Here is a 23,256-nt window from a genome sequence, read left to right as displayed (position 1 = left end):
CTTTTAACAAGATTCGAATTCAATATATTCACATCTTCAATTAACTTGCGTTGAAATTCCTCTCTTTAATCGGGAAGCTGCATTTAAAATCAGAGAATCCCGTCTATCTTCTTTAAATAACAAAACTGACGGAAAGCAGAACGTTCGTATATTTAATTACAGTCTACTGCTACTTCTTCACACCTAACAATTACACATTGTTCGAGACGATTAGACGACGGATCGTCTGGTCGTAAAATTCCTGAGGCCGCGATTTCAGACAGCTGTAAAAACGAAAATAAAATTTTATCATCGACGAGACACGGTGTCGTATTTTTCGCGAACGCAGGATGTTATCACGCTGGTCTCTAATGTTTCGCCGCATACGGCTGATTCGTTTTGTCGGTGCTCGGTGGAACAAAGAGCCAGAGAGGATCGACCTCGCGGAAAGATAACGGCGGAAATATCCGCGTACGTATCAGGAGAACGGGACAAGTAGCGCGTACAATACGGTTTATTGTCTACGAGATGAAGATCTCTCGGGTTCGTGCGTTTTCCGTTTCTTCGCTGCGTTTCCTTCGCCGTGTCTCGTACGAACGTAATTGCGCAGAAAATAGCGCACGATCGTCCAAGCGTACTCTCGGCGTACAGTGACGAGAAAAGCGGAAAATACGAAACTATTAAATAGCTAAATATCTTTAGCGTCAAAGGTTTCTCAATATTGCGACGCTACTGTGACGTCATTTGTGATTTTTAGGAATCTCAACAGTTTTAGGAGCTACCGCGTCCGATTTAAGAAAAAATTGTAAAGTCTTTGGGCTTGACAAGTGGTCGTGGAAATCTTCAATCATCCTGATCGACGTATGTATGCGTGCATACTGCGCACCGGGAGAATTAACGAAGTCGAACCAATCGACATCCCCAGGCGCCCAATTTCCAAAATTGATCTCGCCAGCGCGAGAATTGGTCGCCACGCGGGAGAACGTCAACTTTTCCCAAGTGTCAATCGGATTTCGATTGAACCCGGAAATCGCGAGACATTGTATTCCTCGGGGAGGGAGAAGGTACGATTAACAGGGATGCCGAATTGATTTCGCTCGTAACGAGGAGTTGAATCCTCAGGCGCAGAGAGATCCCCCCCCCCCTCCCAACCCTCGTTTCGGAGCGAAACTCCAACGACTGGGCTCGCGATTTGAATAATCACGATGGCTCTTGAATCGGGAAAAAGAGTGTCAATCTGCACGCTCGGTGCATGGCGACTTTCTCGAGGCGAACGCGCGTCGAAAGCCCATGACGCGGGAGAGGAAGGGGCGCGGAGGAAGGAGAGGAGAAACGCACAGACCGCGGCTGCCATTAGCGAGCGCGGCGACTCCGTCACAACGAGAACGAGAACGAGAACGAGAACGAGGATGAGAACGAGGACGACAGCGAGGCACCATCGAGCGGCGGCTGCCCAATTAGCGTTAATCCTTGTTAATCCGCGTCTCTTCAATCTGCATTCCTTTGTTCTTCGTTCGGGCCGCTTCGCGGGCCGACTATCGCGACAGTTTACGACTACGGAGCGGAATATTTCGAGTTGGTAGCGAAGGTTTCAGCCGGAAGCGGCGAGAGGGAACGGGAGAAAGGAAGGGACTGGAAAACTAAACGTGGAAGCGGGGGGAAGGGATGGTGGAAAAGCGCCGATACCCAGAGGGAGAGAAGTAAGCCGGAACGACGACGGGATTCCTATCTCTCGGCGAGTTTCCACCGGCAATTTTATTCACGACTGTCGATCCTTCCGGCGCGGCGGCGGAGGCAACCGTCGACGAGACGAGGGAGCGGCGAGAAGCGGGGCTTCGAGATGAACTCGAGAAAATATCGGGTAACGAGCATGACTTGGAACGACGGACCACCGGCGTATCGTGCCGGGTATTACTGCGCGCGTTTCCCGCCGCTTGAAATCGGGCGAAAACGTTAATACATTGACGGCTGCCGGCGTGCACCAGACAATATCGCGTCTGGACAATGAAGTATCGTATTATCGGAGAATGTGAACTTCCGGGAGTCTGTAACGCATCGTGTGAATTTGAACTATTTCGCGTAAAGAATGTCGACAGTCGAGTGAAGTTCATATTAAAGGTAAAGCATAAAACAGACATGAAGGATCCTTGGACCTTCTGGAACCGCGAAATCCCTCAGAGGAATGAAGGTGCTACCTGAAGACTATGAATGACACTCGGAAGTAAAGAGTCGGATAAACTGCAGCGGATAAACTTTTGAATAAACATCGAATTGTGCACGAGTATAATTGTATAAATTGGATAATTTTATATATATATATATATATATATATATATATATATATATATATATATTTCTTTACATTCGCATATAGCGAACGAATCTCAATTTGTTTTTAACGTGCAATTACGGTAATAATTGGAGGGCAATTGGAAGGTAATCTCTGTCGAGTGAATATTATTGCAATTCTAATAAAATCTGTTATTTGTCAAAAATGTCGAAAACGTCAAAGTATGCTGTATGTTGGTAAAATAAACGTCCGTCCTGGCGTCCGTACTTATCCGTGTTGCGAACATTATTGAGGTCAAGAGAAATACGTAACACTTATGACATGGACGTGCTCCGACCCAGCCTGACAAATCATTTCTAAACTATTTGACCATTTAAGAGAGTCCAACTTAGGCAATTAATAAATTTAGTCACAATTACACAGTCAAAATTAGTCAATACGCATATAGAGTTGCCAACAGGATAGTTTTTAGAAGACAACCGTTCAGAAATGCCGTCCCATCCGAGTCATTCTTGCGGGAGTGAGTTGGGAATGAAAAATTTTGAAAACCTCCCATTCTTCCCGACTGGTCTCAACTCCTCAGAGTTCTATGGAGAGATGTAAAAGAAAGACTCTGAGGAAATTAAAGGGGTTCTTCTCTTTCAAGTAGTGTTCAAAAGTATTTTAAGTTAATAGAAGTCAGAACAGAATCACAGCAAAAGTTAATAGTATTACTCAGCAAGTGGCATTTTAAAGAGTAATCAGTAGTGAGTAATCTTTAATATTTTGATTCAAGCAAGAATCTAGTGGAAGCCGTCAGGCTTAGTACGCGATAAAATCGAAACAAGATCAATCATAGTTATCGTGGGTGGTCCTTCGTACCCCAAGGGATATCAGCAAAGATGCAAGATCGACGCAGGTCGTGACTGTTCCCTTAACAGTAACATTTTATAAGAAACAGGCGTCAAATTGACGGACGAGGGTTAAGACGCTTAACCGAGACGAGGGAAATAATGCTCGCGCACAGAGAAACAGAGAGAAAGAGACAATCGTGCGTCGTCGTGTGAACGAGCGATTGTGGTGCTCGCTTGCGAAAAAAAATCGCGCAGGCAGACGGAAAGAGAGAGAGAGAGAGAGAGGCTCGTCAGAGGGAAATTACGAGGGTGTAGAGGCCCGGCCGGTGGGGGAGGGAATCGATTGGACTCGCGCTGTCAATCTCGTAATCGAGGGCGCGTTTTGTTATCGGTTTAACCGAATAACGCTCTCAAACCGATCGAAAATTCGGAGAAATTGCGACGCACGTCGGTCACCGTCCTGAAATTTCACGCTGGCCGAACGTCGAACCGGTTGGTGTCGTGTTGCGTCTCCGCGCGTCGCGTTCCACTCCCCGGAGTGGAACACACTCCGGTCCACTGTCGTTCGACGCGCGGCGCGGCGCGGCGCGGCGCGGCGCGGCGTGGCGTCCGCTGTTCACCGACCACTCTCTCTCCTGCTACTACTACTGTGCCCACCATCCCGGGCATCGGCCGCCGCAAACCATTTTTACACGCGGTCACCATTTGGCGCCGTGCGAAATTCATCTCGGCGAGTGCAGCCGCCGGTGTATATCGCCAACTCGGGTTGTTTCGAAGCTAGGCGGCGACCACAGCCTTCGCGCATTCACCGGATTAAATCATAAAATTGTCCCGGAACGGAGCCCGGAATTCCACTGATTTACGAGAATGGTCGCGGGGTGGAGGGGCCGGTTGGTCCGTTGGCGCGTACACTCGACGCGCTCGGCACCGGCCTCCGGTATCCGCCGTTGCGTTTCCATCCGTTCGCGTTGGCCAGTTTAGTCGGCTGGTTGGCGCGTTGCGTTCTGTTGCGCTGCGTCACGTCGTGTTCCCGCTATGAGCGTCATTCCGCGCGAAAACGCACAACTCTCGCGCGTTTCAACCGCAGCCTCGAGACAGAAAGAACAGGACGGCGCATCGCGTCGGGAGAACAGCGTGACAAGAGGCGAGAGAGGATTAGCGAGCGTGGAAAGAGAAAGAGAGAGAGAGAGAGAGAGAGAGTTACATTCCGAGTGCACAGCAAGAGGGACGTAGCGGCAGCAGCGACGTTTTTCACGATTCAACGGATATATTTACGAGCTTTGTTCGCCCGTGTAATTCCCGCGACTTATAAAGCGTTCCTGCCATTGTCCGCGGTGGAAATCCAGCGGGAAAATTGAATGACAAACAATGGGCCCAACCGAGGCCGATTATGGTAACAATGTGAGTGGAGCGCGACCGGTGACGCCGGTCCTTGGCTCTTCTCTCTTCGCTTCCTCGACCCTGCCTCGCGCAACCGAGCGATTCAAACACCCTCTTCTCTCTCTCTCTCTCTCTTTTTCTTCGTTCATCTCGCGTCGTGCCGGTCTCCGCGGTCTCGCGGTCGCGTCCGTCATCTCTCATTGATTGCTCTCCTTGTCTCGGGGCTCCCTTTGTCTAGCACTCGTCCGTCTCTGTGTATCCGTCGGGCCACCCTTCGTACTTTTGATTGCACGCGCGCGCGTATCCTACGCGAATTTTGTCTCTGGTGGATCGGCCCGGAGGCGTCCACACAGACGGGATTCGTCGATGAGTGGGACAATGCCTTGTCGCATCGCATCGGAAGAGACGAATATTTCTAAGCGCGTCGTCGTTCCTCTTTGTCCTCTCTCTATCTCGCCGTGTATCGGAAACAATCTCTCCCGATCCGGCCGATTTCGCCGATCTCGGGCGGCAACTCGCGTGCATGCACACCACAGACTTTTCGTCTCCCTCCCCCGGCCAATGTTCGTTTTATCCGACGTGGCCCACGCGGAAGAGAGAGAAAGCGGACGAGTTTTTGGCTGGCTGCCTACTACGCCGATCGGACCGTTTCGCCGGAGCACGATGGAGATCTCTGCTCTGCCTTTGCCGTCCAACTTTCATTCATCGAAACGCCGTTATCGTTATTATTGTTGTTGTTATCATTTGTAGATATGTGTCTCTTCACCTCTTTAGCATTATACGTCCTTTTATACATATATATCGCACGCGTGTCTCTCCGTCTCTAGTCGTTTAGCTCGAAGAATCTCGGAGAATGGGGCGAGCGAACCATCTTTATTTATCGATTTGTTTTTCTTCTATACGTGATTTTCACACGTCCACGAACAACTATTGGACATGTTTTCAGTTATTATTTCCTCTGTTACTTGTGCATGTCTGAAGCGATTTCAACGAATTAGAACAAGTACTTAAATCGAAAGTACTTGCAAAGGATTCAAATATAAGGGCTAAAAGGGAAGTTGGAAGAACGCTACGATAAACGTTGCTCGTTGCGTTTCACCGATCGCTGCTGCGTCTCACCTTCCGAAAACGTAGCCTTGATCGGAGATTAAGAATGGTCGCGAAAGGGCATCGCGTCACGAAGGATAGGTTCGCACGGAGATCGGTCTCGCGTGACCGCCTAGACTCAGCCGAACAAAAGGTTTCTCCTATTCGTAAATCGCAAATCGAATTAAGCTCTCAGGCGGCACGCCATCCGCGATCCAACCGCGATTCGTCAGCGTGTATAAAAGGAAAGGATCGCGATAAACGAAGTCAAGTGAGTTGCGGAACGTATTCACAACCTCTCAACCGCGTCTCACTTCAAGCCGTGTGTGCGCGCGTTTCACCTTGTTCCTTTTTTTTTTTTTCAACGCGGGTTTTATCGCCACTTTTTATCCTTTCCCGATATTATCTTTTCCGATCTACACACACACACACACACACACACACACATACAGAAACATACAGACACACACAGATACACACATATATTCCTTTCGTCGTTCGACGATTCAGTTATCCCGGCTCTGCCGTGATCGTCCAAGCTATCGCGATCCAGTGCATATCGCTGCGAATCCAACGTCGTTACAGAATCCCGTGTACCGAGCGTGAAATTTTCGAGTCGTGCCGGGATGTTGCTGCGTAATCAGACTTTCGTTAGCGGTCCATTGGCTTTCATCGGCGAGGAAGCTGGGTGTGTACCTCTGTAATCTTTGCGGAGAGAAATCGAAAATGAAAGTCCCAACCTATGTATTTATTTCGGAAATTGGAAAAATTCGAATAATGGTTTCTTTTATTACGTTTTCAACCAGCACCAGATGTATTTGTTTCGAAATTGGATAAAATCGAGCAACAGACGCTGGAAAGAATTCATCTACGTTCCTACGTGCTTTGCATCGTCCGCGATTAGAGAAGATTAGAAATAAAATGAAAGGCAATTAAAAATTTCACGATTCGACTCTAAATTGCGACGGCATACGATGGTACACGCAGCTGAGAGATTATTATTACGCGTGATAAGAAAATCCCGAGTATCAAAGATAATTTAAACAGCGAACAAGCAAACGAGAGTACGAGAGAAACGCTCAATCTCCTGAATCGCGCGTAAATTAATAGTCCAGACTCGCGAGAAAGGAAACGAGAGCACGACGATTAAACGTTTAATTTGCCAATGATCCAGGTATGTTCCGTCGATGCGAGAAAGATTTCTGGGTTGGAACGTACCGCCGGAGTACTCGGATCTCGTGCACCCCCACTGGAGAGGGTTCATGGCACCTGGAAAATATTGGCACATCGGACTTGCGCTCATCTATTCGATGCTGCTGGCAATGTCCTGCGTGGGCAATTGTTGCGTCATATGGATATTTAGCACGTAAGTTGCGAGTTTTCTAGCGACAGGAGAATGTGGGCCAAAGTGGGAATCGCGGCAAAGAGAGGTCGGTCTCGTGGTGCCCTCCATCGAGAAACGGTGGAATGCTTGGCCCGCGTCCCGGTGGATCGATCGTCGCCATTCCCTTTCTCGAAAAACGTATACCGTGTACCGCTCTCTCTGTATCGACTACCGCGTCGCGCGTCGCGCGTCGCGCTGAATTTGTACGGTAGAATATGTCGCGCGTCGATAGGACAGAAAATGCTCGAGATGGTGTGTTTGCAGATCGAAATCGCTGAGGACGGCTTCGAACATGTTCATAGTCAGCCTGGCAATATTCGACATAATAATGGCCCTGGAAATACCGATGTTTATAGTGAGCAGTTTCGTCGAGCGTATGATCGGCTGGGAGATCGGATGCGACATCTACGCGGTGTTGGGCTCGGTCTCCGGCATGGGACAAGCAATCACGAACGCTGCCATCGCCTTTGATCGATACAGGTTACGATCCAATTACGATTAGTGATACACTCGTCGAGGTGACGATACCGAATGAACTTTTTCCCCTATTGCGCAGAACCATTTCCTGCCCGATCGATGGACGGCTCAACTCGAAACAAGCCGCGGTGATCATCGCCATCACGTGGTTCTGGGTGACGCCGTTCACTGTTTTACCGCTGCTAAAAGTCTGGGGTCGATTCACTACCGGTAACGAATTCTCAAAGAGCAGTTCTCGCTTCTCTTTTCTTCTTTTTTTTTTTTTGTAAAAGGAAAAAGATACAAGTAGAGGTTCATTTACGTGGACTCCATTTGTTTCAATCAAATTTCGATCGCTTTTCAACCAGTCTGAAGAGTTCCAAGGAATTTTATTTTGTAATTTAAGTATTCATGACGCGAACACACGCGGACTGAACTGGACTCCTATCACATAAACTATTTTTTCCAGTTCTTCCAGTTCGTGTACATGGAATTCTATTGTACTCAATACGCGAGTGCAATACTTACGTGTTCTTTTAATCGAATCGTTCCAGAGGGATTCCTCACCACTTGTTCGTTCGACTTCTTGACGGACGACCAAGACACCAAGGTCTTCGTCATGTGTATCTTCATTTGGTCTTACGTGATCCCTCTGACCTTCATCGTATACTTCTACTCTCAGTTACTCAAGTCCATTCGCAATCACGAGAAAATGCTACGGGAACAGGTTGGCCAAATGAACGCTGTTCGCGTTCGTTTCTCCGACTATCCGTTTCTCTTCCTTACAAATCAATTTCTCCTTTTCTGCGTCCACAGGCCAAGAAGATGAACGTGAAATCGTTGGTGTCGAATCAGGACAAGGAAAGGAGCGTCGAACTAAGAATCGCCAAGGTGGCGTTCACTATCTTCTTCCTCTTCCTTCTAGCTTGGACGCCGTACGCGACGGTCGCCATGATCGGAGCATTTGGCAATCGGTAATCTCGCAGGAATGTTTTCCTCTCGTTCCCACCATTTTCCACGCTGAATCTATATAACGTGTCGTTGCAGCGAGGTACTGACGCCGGTGGCCACGATGTTGCCCGCCTTGTTCGCCAAATCGGTGTCTTGCATCGATCCGTGGATTTACGCGATCAATCATCCGAGGTAACTAATCACTCGCGATTACCCGTGATACGGCGGTGTATCGCTTGAAACGTTGAGTACAAACGAAACGATACTTTATCGCATCTCCGCATCTCTGCGCAGATACCGGCAAGAATTACAAAAGCGATGCAAATGGATGGGCATTCACGAGCCGGAAGCAACCCACGACTCCGCGTCTGCCCAGACTGAGAAGATTAAATCGGACGAGGCATAAATCGAGCGTCCCGCACTTCCAGCACGTTGAAGCGCTTACGGGCACGTTCGGTCCTCCAGCATCTCGAGATCGAGATACACTGAACAACAAACGCGAAAAACCACCACCAGTGTCATCTCGGTCTCTCCCGATTCCGTAGCACATGTAGGGTACACGTAGAGATCGGGAGGATTCTACGTGGCTACGTGAAATCTTGAATCACTATACAGTCGATGTTGAACCGTGCATCGACGCTAATACGCGATTGTACTGTTGTTGAAGCATTAATAATAAAGTAAATTACAGAGCAAAGTGTGCTTGCTGTCCTTTCTCTTCCCTCTCTCTCTTCTCTTTAACGTTGTCTCTTCGTTTGTTTTCTGTGTATCAATTTACGCGTGCGTTTCAACGAGAATTTTTCATTAAACGTAAACTGTTTAATACGGATACAGAGAACGCGGAGCGCGAAACTCTTGAAAATATAACGAGACTGCAATTGGCAAGAGTAGCTCCGTTTCTTTCGCTGTATTTCTCTCAGTATCGGTGGCGAATCGGAAGGAAGTTACGTATGCAAGAGCCAATGTATATTTTAATAGATAAAGTCACGCAAGTTCCTCCTCCCCCATCTGGCCGATCGCTTTTCGAATATATATTTGCAAACTTCATAGTGTGCCGTTTCAAGCACGAGATCTACTACGATTCCATTATCAATTGAACTAGGTAGTCTAGTCTGTCTTAGCGCGCAGGAGAGATTGCGCAACAACTCTTGTAACCTGCGCAGTGATGGACGCGCGATAATTGACTTGGATTCAAAGCGAACCTCGCGCTAACTCTCGTTAATGCCCGAACGAAAATATCGAGCGGCTTTACACGACTTTTCTAGTCGAAGAAACAAATGACTCTCGTCACGTTGGAATAATGTTGGAATAATAATGTTCTCAAAGGATCTAGTCGATTCGCCGCGAGCCGTTGCGAAATTTACAGCGCGCCGTGTTTGTCGAACAAAGCACACACGACGAGTTTTCTTTTAATAACGAACGCTTTTCCCGCGACACCCAAGTTCCTTCTTCTTCCCCCTGTTTTAGCCAACAGAGGGGGGGCGGGGGGGGGGGGAGGAAAGGCGTAGTGGTAGTTTGTGTCGGCGCTTGTTACGGAAAATTGAGAGGATCTTGTTACATTCTCGTTATCCCGATCCCCTCAACTCTCGCCTAGAATTTTCGTTCTTAAGATTCGCAGAAAGGTGATATTTTACGCGAGACTCGCCGAGAAAGAAATTATTTCGTTACACAGATTTGCAGCCACTATTATGCCACGTAGATGTTGCGTCCCTTTAGAAAACGTCTTAACACATTCGTGCCGCTGTTGCTGCTGCGAACGCAATTATTTCCAACTGTGCAATTGCGCGTATTCTTCCCTCCCCCCGCCCCGCTGGAAACGGGTTCGTTTTAAACACGTTGCTACGCCTGTTGCTTTCCTTTGTCTTTTTAAGTAATTTTATCAGAGTGCATAAACACGCAACAGTTGCGTCAGTGACATTACCTGCAATTAGATGATTAAAGTGGCCCGACGTGCGCGATAATAACTTTTCATCGTTGGACCGACTACGATCTCGAAGATTAAAGTCCCCCATTTGCAACAACTCCTTAAAACTCGACATACAATTTTTCTTTCGTCGTCGCTCTATTGAACTTCGGATATTACGACTAAACGACAGGGATGCTGTTCTTCGTTTCGCCGCTTAAACCTGACGGTCAATAAAAGTACAATAAATAACACTCTAAGCTAGTTTTAAATTTTTTCGAGGATTAAAACTATCCGTACATTCCCACCTCATGCACAATGTGAAAACATCTTAGAATTCGCTAACAAGATTAGAAAAGTGGAATTCGCAAGGTTACGATCGTTTAAAATATCGACAATTCCCCCAATAAAATCGTGTGTGTGCACGTTCAATAATACTTTTAACAGCAAACAATTTTCTCCGTTTGTCTCTTCATCCGCGATGAACTCCCTCCTAAGCCATCTAACCCGAGTATCATTTTTCACGAGTGCACGGTCGATTCGCGAGAAACACGACGACAGGGCAACAGAGAAGATTCAAACGGCGGTTCTTTTCTCATGACAGGAAGGACTTTGGGTCCATCGAGGACGGCGAAAGACGATTAGTTCAGCGACGAATGGGAAGCGGTGAAAGTTTAGTCCCGAACGTGGCTCGGATCGTGTGTAGGTACACGCAGTAGATAGTGCACTCGCGTGGCTCTCCCCGGACAGTAGGCGGAGTCAGCGGATAGCCCGACAGTTCAGTTAATATGCAGTTAGTACGTCATTTGTTTCTCGCCGCTTGGAGAGCTTATCGTAATCTCGAACGTCATGGCTTCCCACGATCTCCCGCGTTAGCAACGCTCTGACCTCGCGCTGATCAGACTCGAAATTCGCGGGGAACATTAAGCGCAGCCACGCCGCGACGAGAAACAATTTTCTGATATCGAAAAAGTAATCGAGAGAGGGTCTGATTTGCCTTGCTCATCGTGCTCTCCATCTTTAACCCGATCTGAATCGATAATCACGTGGTAACTCGGTGGCAATTCGATTCATCCGTAACGGAACGTGCACGCGCGACTCGTGCAACGAGGGAATACCCAATCAACCGAAATTTCATCGTATTCGCTGCTCCTCGACAATTTCCTCTTTCTGTTTTTCTCTCTTTTTCTTTCTTTTTCCTTTTTTTTTTTTTACTCTTCTCCGTGAGAAGTCCGTTTTGGGCGCGCGACTTTCGCGCAATCAAAGTTTTCCATGGCTCGTCTGCTGCTGTTGGAGAAAAGCGTCGAGAACAAAGGAGCGAGCGAGAAAGAGAGAGAGAGAGGTGCGAAGAAGGAAAAGCAGGAAGAAGGAAGTGAGTGGAGTTTGACAGGACGAGGGTCCTGGCTTCGAAGAAATCCTTGATTAGATGTTCCCGTCAAAGGGACCCTTCGTTTTCTCAGGATCGAGAAGAGAGAGAGAGACAGAGAGAGAGAGAGAGAGAGAGAGAATAAGAAAAAAAAGAAAAGAAAGAAAGAGGAAGAAGGAGAAAAAGAAGAAAGAAAGAATGCAGACTTAGAGCGTAAAGTAGGGAAGGGAACGAACGACGGTGAACGTGCGAGCGTGGGAAGCGAAGGGATCGGTTTCGGGGGAGCGAATTAAAAATTGTTCCAGTCCGCGAACACGGGAAGAATCGAGAGCGAGGAGCAGCGAGAAAAGGGAATAAGGGAGGCGTTTTAATCGAACAGGTCTCGGGGAAAGGGATTGCGCCGGGGCCGAGAGTAGAAAAGGAACGATCCCACTCGGTTTAAGATACATCCCATCCTATTTCCTGAAGTCGCACCGGCGACGACCAGTTATGGATGTTGAAAATTCAATTACGTGGGATTTATGGCCGCTGACGCTGGGCATATTTATTGTCGTAGCATCTCATTCTAAGGGATGGCCTGGCTCCCGTCGTCTGTCCCCGATTTTCGCGTCACCGTAACGTCCACTATCCAAATATTGCTTGCAAATACACACGTACGCGTTCGATCGCATTTTCCACTCTCCTCTAAATTTCTTCCGTTTCAAGAAGAACAATCTTACGTTTTTAGAAACGTATTAGTAATATCTCTAAATATTTCGTTGCTTCGATCGTTAGAAAGGAAAAATCTAACGCAAAATGTCTGCATATTACTGCTTGCAGTTGTGAAATAAACATACTGAAAAGACTTAAATGAAAGAAAATCAATTCAAAAAAATAAACCGAAATAAACTGCAAGCTTTGACTCAAACGTCGATTACGGTCTTTCAGAAACGTAATACACGAGCAATCGACTGGAATAAAATTAATGTAAATGAGTTAAAAAAGAATACGACGTGTGTACTAGGCGCGTTCAAGTATTAAAGGGTGACAGATAGTATTTTATAGCGTTTAGGCGCTTCGCTTTGCAAGCGTCCTCTTTTAAAGCTGTCTTAATCCCCTGTTAAGCGCGGGGTAATAAACTCTGCAGTGCTCATTAAGGCAGACCGTATAGTCTTTTTGTTCCCTGGCACGAGATGTATATTAACGCGGGCAATAAATATCATCCTTATCGGCAGCGTTTCGCCACCTTGTTATCGTGTATTGATTTTCCAGCGCGAAAAATAGCGAAGCGAAACGCCACCGAAGAGAGAGACTTGGTGAATTTTCGATGGGATCCGCCGGTTCAACACTATGCCTGGCATCTGCGAATCTGAGTCGAGTTTCGTTTGATGGATATCGAACCGCTACTCGAACCTACTACTCGATTACTTCGAACGAACACTGCAATTCGTTCTAATCGTTCGTTAGGGCAGCGCGTGCATTCACAATACGAAACATGAAAAGTAGGAACACTCGAATACGCACGTGTTACAAATTTAAATGTTGTACATTGCGCGTCTCGATGAGACAGTGGCGATGTGCTAAAGCGATGAAATAGCTAAAAGGTCGGCGAGCGAAAACGAAAGTGCACACACAACTGTACACGCGGAGGAGACGGTCGTCGAAGAAGAAACGATGAATGTGGAATTGCGGAGAGAGAGAGAGAGAAGGAGGAGGAGGAAGAGGAGAAAGAGGCGTTGTCGGAGTATCGACTCGAGGGAGCAAAACATCTCACCCCTTTCCCGCACTCTTGCGACGGCTGCTCTCTGAAAGGCCCTCGAAACTTGGTGGAGAAACGGCGCGGTTAAAAATTTCACCTTTTGTTTGAACGATTCGGCCACCTTTGTTTCGCGCGGCTCTCGCGCAGAAGGCATATTAATACGGTCTAGCGGTTATGCTTCAAGAGGCGCGCGTACCCAGCCGGCTTCAGAACGGCGTGTCATTGACACGTTTTACAGGAATCGGTGATTGCACGGAGTGAAATCGCAATCATTTCTCGCTCGAGGCTAGTTTTCTTACTTCAACTCGAGTTTCTACGAGTTTCCGCAAGTTTTTGCAAAACACGTCGTTGCGTATCATTTCGAATTTTCCGTCAGTTTCAATGGTTGATTGGTTCCTTCGGTTCGAAGTCTCGAGCTTTCTCATTCGACGAGCCAGGAACGGTTTCCTCGCATCGATCGTAGCGAGGAGAACGCCAGTCGCAATTATGATCGGGGAAATCGTGAAGCGAATAATCAAGTTTTTATTTTTCTCGCGCGACTGCTGTGTCAACTGCCGAGAGGAATCCTTGAATCATCGGGAGGAGTTGGAAGGGAGTTGCTGTAGCAGCGTTCTCGAGCGGATAAGAGAAAAGGAGGAACGAGGAAAGAGGAAATTCGTTTAACGACCGTGCCAGCGAGCTGATACACGAACGACACGGAATACATCTGCAACGAGATGCAAATTACAGACTTACGGAAGTATTGTTACGGACGTGCGACAGCATCCGCTGCAAATAATAAATCGAGCAATACCACGCCGCGGTTACGTGATATTTAACAACGGTGATGCAAGGCGATTCGACGTTTCTTTGAATTTGCGGTACGTTTAGACCGACCGTTTTAATCAAATTGGTACGTCGTTCGTTTTATTCGATTTATTCGCCGTAGAGGAAACAAGCAGACTATGAATTCTCATGCATTTTTGAATTTCTACGAGCCTATAATTAAACGTTGATCGTGGCTATTCTTTCATTTCGTACAACGTCCATGCATCTGTTCTAGAATCGTTGCTGATGCCGGATGGTGAAATTAATTCTCCATTTCTTTTCTCTTTTTTTTTTTNCCGCCCGTCCTACCTACGCCCGCCGCTTCAAGAAAAAAAAAAAAAAAAAAAGAAGAAAAAGGAAAACAAACCGTTTAGGGAAGGGAGAGCAAAACGTACGTCTATAATAAGCGTACGAACGGTAATAGCTCGAGTATCGCGAAACGAACGTAGGTTTCGTTCTTCGTTCGTCGAGCGGGCGAGTCGAGTCGCGCGCGAGTTTAAGAAGCTGGGAGAAGCGCGAGCGCAAGCGCGTCCACGGCCGCGAGAATTATGCGGAGTGAAGCGAGGAAATCTCGACGTTGGCTATTTCCGAGCGGTTTAGCGCGTTTCGGAAACTACGCGGCGTAGACGGGACGTGGCACGACCTTCTCTAGCTGCAACCCCATCCACGCTGTTCTCTCGCTTCCCCCCTCGACTCCAGCTGGTCCCTATGGCAACGCACTTAAGCTCGCTTTAGTATTTCAGCCCGTGGGAGAGAGGGTTCACAGGCTCTCCTCCCCCCCTCCACCTCTCCACCTCCACCCTGTGTGCTTGGTCTCTCTCTCTCTATCTCTCTCTCTCTCTCTTGGCTGATTCCTCTTCCAACCTTTCCTCCGGCAAACCCCTCAACGACGCGACGGCCAACTATTGTCCACGCTGCGTCACACTGGGCCAACTTTACCCTTTTCGCTTTAATCAGTCCCTCTCTCTCTCTCTCTCTCTCTCTTTCTCTCTTTCCTTTCTTTCCTCTCTTCTCGTCCTTTCGATTTAACTCGTTCACCTGTTTCTCCCCTTTTTCTCTCTGCCCTCTCGCCCCTCTCTATCTCTATCTCTCTCTCTCTCTCTCTCTCTCTCTCTCTCTCTCTCTCTCTCTCTCTCTTTCTCTCAGCGCGCAGTTTTGTCTCGGAATCCCTGGATTCAACCCTCCAGTTTCGAAAGGATTTAACCCGAGAGTATCTCTAATCGTTGCAAAACGTAAGTCTATCTTTCATTGACTTCGCTCTTGAAATCGCTGCGTCTCCCCTCTTTTTTTGCCGCTACTTTTCCCGCACGTACGCCGCGGCCGTAACCGTTGCAAATTTATGCACGGATGCTGCATCTGTACAGAAATACGCGCGTCTCCGTTGGTACACCGGTTACACCGGCGCGCACGCCTAACTACGACGAAGCGCGTCCACGCTCGTCTACGCCCGCCGAGACGACATACTTTCGTAATGCTCTTAACAGCTTTGAAATTAGTTTCACCGTTTTCTTTCCACTTTCGAAACTTCTCTCTGTCTCTCTCTCTCTCTCTCTCTCTCTCTCGTAATTCTGCGCCTCGTCTCTTCCTCAGTTCGTCTTTCCTATGGTTTCTCGATGCTTGCCGATGCGCGGAATATTTAACTGAATAGCGTCTTAAATTGATCGATTAAGAAAGAGCAAGCGGCGAAACGCCTGAAACATCCTGGCGCGCAAACGCCTCTGCGTGACTTTAGCTCCGTACGATTCAGCGATACCGAGACCAGGCGTTTCGCTCGCCGAGCAGATAAATCGTTCGGCCGTGCCGATAAGAAGATGGTCGGAGATGGAGTTCGCGGCGGTAAGCAAATTCCCCACTCGAACAGCAAGTTTTACAGCTGAATTCTGCCCGACGCGTTTCCAATGAAATACGCCAACGTTATGATTTGCTCTGGGGCGCGTCTCGGAACGACAAGCCGATCATATGGCACGTCATGGTCGGTGAATGATGGTCGATCGTGTTCTTTCGGCCCTTCAATAGAAACGGGATCGAGTACCTCGCACAAGGAGCAATAAGTCACGATTTGTGCGTCAGAGATTCGCGCCGTCTGGCTCGACGATATCTCTGTTCTTCAACCAGGCGTGTTTTTTTTTTCTTTTTTTTTTTTCGAATCAACAATCGTCCAACTGATTTTTCGTTTCTTGAAAGATTACTTTGAAATTTGCTTGATTCCCTCTACGATTATTCGTTGTTTAAGAACTTGTTGCGAAAAATTGGGACTCGATGCTCGCACGAAATAATCCGATTTATAATCCGCTTCTCGGTCAGACTCGATAGACGGAAAAAGCAGATAAGAAAACGCGAAGTAGAATCTCGCATCGCGGTACGACGGAAGAGAAACGAACTATCGACACGCGACGAACGGGAAAGGCGCGGCGTTAGGATATTCCCTGGCCTCCCAGTCGAAAGAGGAAGAGAGAGGGAATCTAATCGGGCAGAAGTAAGGTAAAAATTTGTTGCGTGTGCTAGGTGTGTCTCGCCAGCATGTTGGTCGGCTACGGACACATGGACGAAGCAAAGAAACAACGAGCGTTGTCTTTCGAGAACACCGTTAACACATTTCAGACTGAAGCGATAGTTTCCCCCTTACGATACAATCAAGAACAATTAAACTCGTACGAATTAATATGATTTTTGTTCAAAAAAAAAAAAAAAAAAAGAAATGTCACGATCCACCGTAAATATTTTCGAATTTTTCATTAACACTACTACAACTACCGTAGTAGACTAAAGTATAAAAATTGAACCAAAGAAATTAGAATGCAAGAGAACAGGAACACGAACACGAACTTTTACTCATATTTTATAAAAATCATTCGAATTTCTAACGAATCCAATATTTCAAGATTACATCCGTAAAATTACTCTAAAAAATTATAAATTGGTCATTTCGACCAGTTTGGTAGTTTTAGTTTAAGAAAATAACGATACTTACACAGTTGATTATGACTCTACAGTAATAAACACAAATTGTAAGGAATATTGTGCGAAATTTTTACAATTTCACGAAATTTATACGATGTTACAGCAAAATATTGGTGCAAACCTGAGTTACCAAGCACGTTGGTCCGACTCGATTCGAATGAGCTACCCGACTCGAAATTAGCCGACTCGACTCGACTGCCCGGATATCCGACACACTCCAATAACCGCGCACTCCCGTGGAGTCTAATTTCTAGAGATGAGCGCGGATAACCCGATATTTCGGACTCGGGTCGGGTCCGGCAAAGTCGGCCGAGTTCGAGCGGGTACCCGAGATGCAACGAAGAATCGAATAACCCTATTGCGTCGAGTAATCCGATCGGTTATCGGCTGAGATCGGAACGGGGTCGGACATGTTCGCTCGAGTTTTCCGCGATAAGCAAGATTTAATTAAAAATTTCACGCCCAATTTTGGCCGACTAAAAGTCAGGGAATATTCGAATAGAGTCTTACTATCCGATATTTTACATATTTTCGTACGTTTCGTACACTGTGTGTAGTCCGACTGGATTTACTAACTGACTGGTTTCGAACACTCTCTGGTAATTCCTGTCTTTTCGTATCCCGAAATATCTTTTTCTTTCTACAACTCGGACGCGAATCCTTCGCTCGACGACTTCGACGCGAGCTTCACCGGGCGAAAACGGTGTAAGCTGTAGAATCGAATTATCCTAGTTGAATAATTAACGCCAACTCGACTCGTTTATAATTAATACGGCTCATTATCGCGACCGAGCTAGATTTTCCTCACGCCGAATCGTCAGATGGCCGACCCAATTAACCGGCGTCATTTACAATCGGAATTTGCGCGGCGAACAAGCCCCCTGCTAATTTCATCGCGCCGAATTAGAAAGCGCCGAGGCAGGCAGGGGGCCTCGATCAGGTCAATAGCGGCGCGTGTTTGCAAAGTGTTAAAACGGTCGAACGGAGACTTTGTCGCGAGTATAAAACGAATTTTCGAACGATCCCACAGGTCGAAAGGGAGGAGGGGTAAAGGGGGAGGATCTTCGCTGATAAAGCGAAGGCAGCTTCTCCCCGGAACCTGTGTTTCCCTCCTTTCTTCTAATCCGGAATGCGGATATTCGGCCATCTTGAAATTCTCGAAGCCTCGCGCGCAAGTTTCACGAGTTTCGCCAATAAGTTTGTGTATCGCGGTATTGCAGCTGGCCGAGCTCGCCTAGTTTCCGTCCGATGATCTTCCGCCGTTGGTATTTTCCAGAGAGATCGCGGTTTTGAACGTGTACGCGCGGCACGTGATACATGTATCAAGGAATTAAGGGCCGGCGTTCGTAATACACTTGTACATCTTAGTACTGCCTATCTTTTTAATACGTGTTATAAACGTGTTTTTTTAAAACACAGATGTAGTCTTCGGTGCACGTCGTTCAATTCTTTTCTAATTACGCGTCTTTTAATTTTCGTTTAATTTATTTACTAGCCATTTACTTGTCAATTTGACAATTTCACCTAAATAATTTTCAGATGATTTGTTGCTTAATTTTGTCAAACGTACAGATATTTCTGCGCTTGCACACCGGCACCGAAATTCGAGAGAAGTGGCTCGTTTCACACGCATCCGAGCAAAAGGTAAAAACGAGTATGATGAATAATAAGGGGATCAATACGTAAGGTACATCGTCAACAGCGAATTGTATCACGAAACAGCCGAACGACAAATTAATAAACTATTGAAATACTGAACTGCATCGGTTAATCCTGTTGCGTTCGTTGCATCATTTTTCGATTCATCCGTGTTCCTTTCATCGTTAACGAATTCCTTTGGCTCCAGGAAAAAATTGTTGTCGACATACACGATCCGATCAGTTCTTTTTTTTCTTTTTTTTTTTCTTTTTCTAAAACTATTTTGTCCGTGAAAACGAGAACGAGATTGGGACACAACAGTTCGAGGCTCGCAGTTTGAAAGAAAACAAAACTGAAGAAATAATTTAGCAAACTAATCGCAAATAACAGTGAAATTTAGCTCTCTTGAACGTACAATGCCAAATCAATTTCCTCTCTGACCCTACGAATTCCGAAAGAGTGAGTGTTTCGAGATCGTGTTTGTCCATGAGCCGTGCTACTCGAGCAATATAAATTGTTCCTAAAAAGTGAGAAAGAACGGAGGATCTTGTAAATAGGATAATGCAGAGCTGTCGATTCACGGGGTGCCGAGGGAACGCGGGAATAAAGAAAGCTGTCGATACTCCAACTCGGTTCTTCGGTAAACCGAAAATTGGCGAAGAGAAAAGTAGAAATAAGAGAGAGAAAGAGAGAGAGCGCAGAGGGGATGTAAGCGCAAATCGTCCAGCGAATCGATTCCATTATTCGTAATAGCGAGTAAACGACCGCTGTAAGCTACGCGTTTGCTAATATAGAAAAGAGGAGAAAAGGAAGGTAACACGAGGAAATACGAATGTCGCGGGCCGAGCAGGTTACGGCTGAATAATGACTGTTGGCAAGGGGAAAAAGTATTAGTCTGCCGGCACGAAGCTCTCTCCTCCTCTCTTTTCCTCCCACTCTGTTAAAGCACGTTCACCGCGTCACTCGCCTTTTGTCGATGCCATCCGCTAACGAGAAGTGATAACAAAACCATCTTGCGAAACCTCGACGATTTCTTTCTTTTTTCACCTCGGCGTGTAAGCTCGTCGCAAGACCGCGAGAAATTCACCGTCGAATTTGCGACAATGCACGATCGTATTTTCGACGTCCTTTGAATTCCTTCGCGTCCGCGGCTGGCGTGCACCGATCGAAATAGGTTTACGGCCAGATCTCGCCGATAATACCGCCGCCAGATACGTATCTTTCGCGTCCGTATACACTGCCGGACGAAAGAGAGTTGAAAATTGCCATTTGTCTGCGCGGAAATTTAAAGATAGCGGTGAGATTCAAGTAAACGAACATTTCACCGCGGAAATCTTAATTGGTCAAACTGTGATGATATTCTTATTTCTCGGTAGTAAGAATATCTACGAAGAAAATTCATTTTGTTTCCGAAAGGAAAAAAGCAAATGGCACTCACGTACAATTACTTCTCAGGCGAGGCGATTTTACATTTTCCTTTGTTTAGTGAACTTTTCACGAGCAACGTTTTTCGCCAATGTCCCTCGAAACGCGCCATCGAAGAACGTACTTATTGCACGATCCCTTATTGCAGATCCGACGCTCGGATCTCGTTATTGAAAATCATTAATTGCTTCCGAGCGAAGATCAACAACGTAGGAAGTTCAATCGTGGAAAAAGAGCCGCGTCCGCGTAATTCATCGACGATCGACTAAAACAGAGGGACGAGAAAAATCGGAGAGAACGGAACGATGCATTGTACGTTCTCGCGAGGAACCGATAAAAACGCGTGAACGCGCGAAAATTAGAAACTGTCCTTTTTCCCCGCGCAATACGTTCGGCAGTTGCAACGAGTGGAGGCCATAAAAGTTAACGAGCTGTTGGCGAGAAATCGTTAAAAGTTACTGGTGAAAATTCGCCAAACCGGATGTACGGTGTCCTGTAACCGATGCAATTAAATATACGAACATAATTTGGCGTGATTTCGTTATGACCTGCCAGCAGGCGCGACTGACTTTCTCAGATTCTCGTGCATTTCGTAAGTGTTAAGACATCGCCTGACAATTTGTCTAAAATATTCAGTCAACGACTGACTAATTAGATTTTCATGTTTGACATGCAATCATTGAACAAGACATAATTGACGACATATGTACGTGTTGTTCAATTCAGGGAATATCCGATTGTTACAATTGTGAACAATTTTTACTTGTCGATTTGACGAAACACGAATCGCGCGTGGAAGAAAGTGCAAATAGAACAATTATGTATGAATGCATCTGACGGTTATAGAACATGTCATCATCTTAAACGAGAGCGAGATTTCTTTATTTCCGACGGTTGATGAAAGACACGAAATTTCACACGTAGACTTCAGTTCAAAATTTCTTGGAACATTTTCCATTTCTAATGGAAATTCTCAAATTGTGCGTGAATCTATATCTATACAATTGTTGTTACATAAACACTCTACAGATTCTTTCGTGTATCGTTTAATCTTGTAATCTTAAGACTTTTGAACAAAAGTGTATGTTTGAATACGCGTAGAATACTTGCACAAGATTATAAGTATCACAGTAACAGAGTATGTTCTGGAACAGAACATGCTATTCAGACAGGTAAACGACAGTTACGACAGCCATAACTCGCTCCAACATCTGACAAGGAATTTTACTGATGGTTTCAAGGCAATAACCATGTCGACTTTCCCGATTTCTCTGTCGTCCCGTCTAATTGCATTGAAGAAGGGACTGGAATATGGAAAGGATCGGCATGAACAAATTTTGTTCAAAATTTGTTTTGTTCGAGGTATGGAGAGAGTCTGATACTACCGCCTATATAAGCACAGGCACGCAGTCACGATATCAGCTAATCTCATACAGTCGCACAGTTATTATTCAACCTAGTATATAGTTGTTAAATATAAGTGTTTAACCTATATTCGCATTCCGTCATTTGAAACCTCCAGTAAAGTAAAAAACCGAACGAGAGAACTATCGGCACTTCAAGGAAGACATACACACCGTTTTGCCCATACAGAGTACATTACACGTTGAACACGACAGTTTTCTAATTTAAAACCTGTCGAAGAGATAGGATGAATTTGAATTATTCATGGAAATGTTATAATAAACGTAGGAAACGTGATAGATCAATTTCAATCACTAGAGAGAACATTTATTCTACGCGTTATATCGAGTCGGATCGGAATGAATTCTAAAAAGTATATATAATAATTCTCAACGATTCCTTTCCTTAACCATCTTTCAGGTTCGCTCTTTTTATTCGAGATTTCACGAAACGTAGTATATACACACGCGCAAACGTGTATCGTCCAATAAACCTAGCTAAAAATGTACTCGGCACTCGAAGCGGCGAATTGCCGCGGATTCGGCGAGAGATCGCGGGAATCAACACGGGCGTTCTACATTTTCAACTCGCGCGTGAAAATATCGTTTGACGAGACTACGCTGCTAAATGACACGCCGTGGCTTACTCGACCGGCGATAAAATTTAGATATATACGCGCCTCGGCTTCTTTTTTTCCCCTCGCCTTTCGTTTTCTCGTCCACGTTTCTCGCTCCTCCCACCTGCCACTTCCGCGAAGGAGGACGCACACACGGATAAATAAAAAACGGTAACTGCCGGTGTAAAAAAACGCATCTGGTTGTTCCGCGGGCGATAAGAAGAAACCGGAATCGATACAAAGAGAAACGGAAAGCAGCAAGGGGGTGAAAGGGGGGCGGAAGGGAGGGAGGGAGGGAAAAATGCAAGCGAAGACATTTAGGTACAAAGAGCGGTGGCGCGCGAAGAAGGCGGAGCTCCCTCCACATTTTCATGGTTTTCTTGTTTGGAATCGAGTTAGAGCCAGGCAAAAGAAGGACTCGGGCACAAGGACTGGCCCCCCTCGCTCTTCCACACTCCCCCCCCCCCCCCCCCCCCCGCCCCCCCCCCCCCCCCCGTTCTCCAACCCTGTGTCGATAGCCCGACACGACTTCTTCGATGGGATTTTGATTCCATGAGAATTTTCTTGACCACCCTTTATAGGTGCGACACACAGACACTGGCTGCAGAGGCAGGCTGTGCGTGTACGCCGCAGCACCTACACAGCGCGAGGATAAGCGAGGAAAGCCAGAGCATGCGCTCGCGTATCGCAAATGTACGAGCTTCGGTTCTCGCTTTAGTCGAACCCCGGTAACCGTAGGGGTAGAACGCGCTCGGACTAACTGCTCGACAACGTGCTCGCCGCAGGACAAAGAAGGGGTGTTATTACGTATTTTGGTGAAGGAAGCCCAAGCCGTGGTAACGTGCCGCTTACGTTCGACATGATACTCAGATTCGAGCGTAATGTCGTGGACACCGAACAGTTTCCACTCCGGTTAATTTTCCAGGGCTGTTTCTAGGCCTAGTAAATTGAACGCGAGGCGTATAGCGTGGAAAGAAAGAGAGAGAGAGAGAGAGAGAGAGAGAGAGAGAGAGAGAGAAAGAGAGACGAAAGATTTCTA

General features: G+C 46.6%; 1 protein-coding gene across 1 annotated transcript; it reads left to right on the top strand.

The window, feature by feature from the left end:
• The first annotated feature begins 5,835 nt into the window (after positions 1 to 5,835).
• On the top strand, positions 5,836 to 9,039 carry LOC122534505 (opsin, blue-sensitive). Its single transcript, XM_043665194.1, has 8 exons — positions 5,836 to 6,256; positions 6,743 to 6,934; positions 7,217 to 7,432; positions 7,509 to 7,639; positions 7,963 to 8,135; positions 8,225 to 8,382; positions 8,456 to 8,551; positions 8,654 to 9,039. Exons 1-8 carry the CDS (start codon positions 6,195 to 6,197, stop codon positions 8,763 to 8,765), a joined length of 1,140 nt encoding a protein of 379 aa, XP_043521129.1. The 5' UTR covers positions 5,836 to 6,194; the 3' UTR covers positions 8,766 to 9,039.
• Positions 9,040 to 23,256: the final 14,217 nt, after the last annotated feature.

This window comes from Frieseomelitta varia, unplaced genomic scaffold, assembly GCF_011392965.1.
Source record: "Frieseomelitta varia isolate USP_RPSP 00005682 unplaced genomic scaffold, Fvar_1.2 scaffold_607, whole genome shotgun sequence".
NCBI lineage: Eukaryota > Metazoa > Arthropoda > Insecta > Hymenoptera > Apidae > Frieseomelitta > Frieseomelitta varia.
This window is presented reverse-complemented; position numbering and strand designations above follow the sequence as displayed.

Bases quoted from the DNA above. Each gene is read 5' to 3' on its own strand.
- LOC122534505 (XM_043665194.1), top strand. From the start codon at position 6,195: ATGTTGCTGCGTAATCAGACTTTCGTTAGCGGTCCATTGGCTTTCATC. The intron at 6,257-6,742 runs GTGTGTACCTCT...CCAATGATCCAG, and splicing joins TTCATCGGCGAGGAAGCTGG to GTATGTTCCGTCGATGCGAG. The intron at 7,433-7,508 runs GTTACGATCCAA...CCTATTGCGCAG, and splicing joins ATCGCCTTTGATCGATACAG to AACCATTTCCTGCCCGATCG.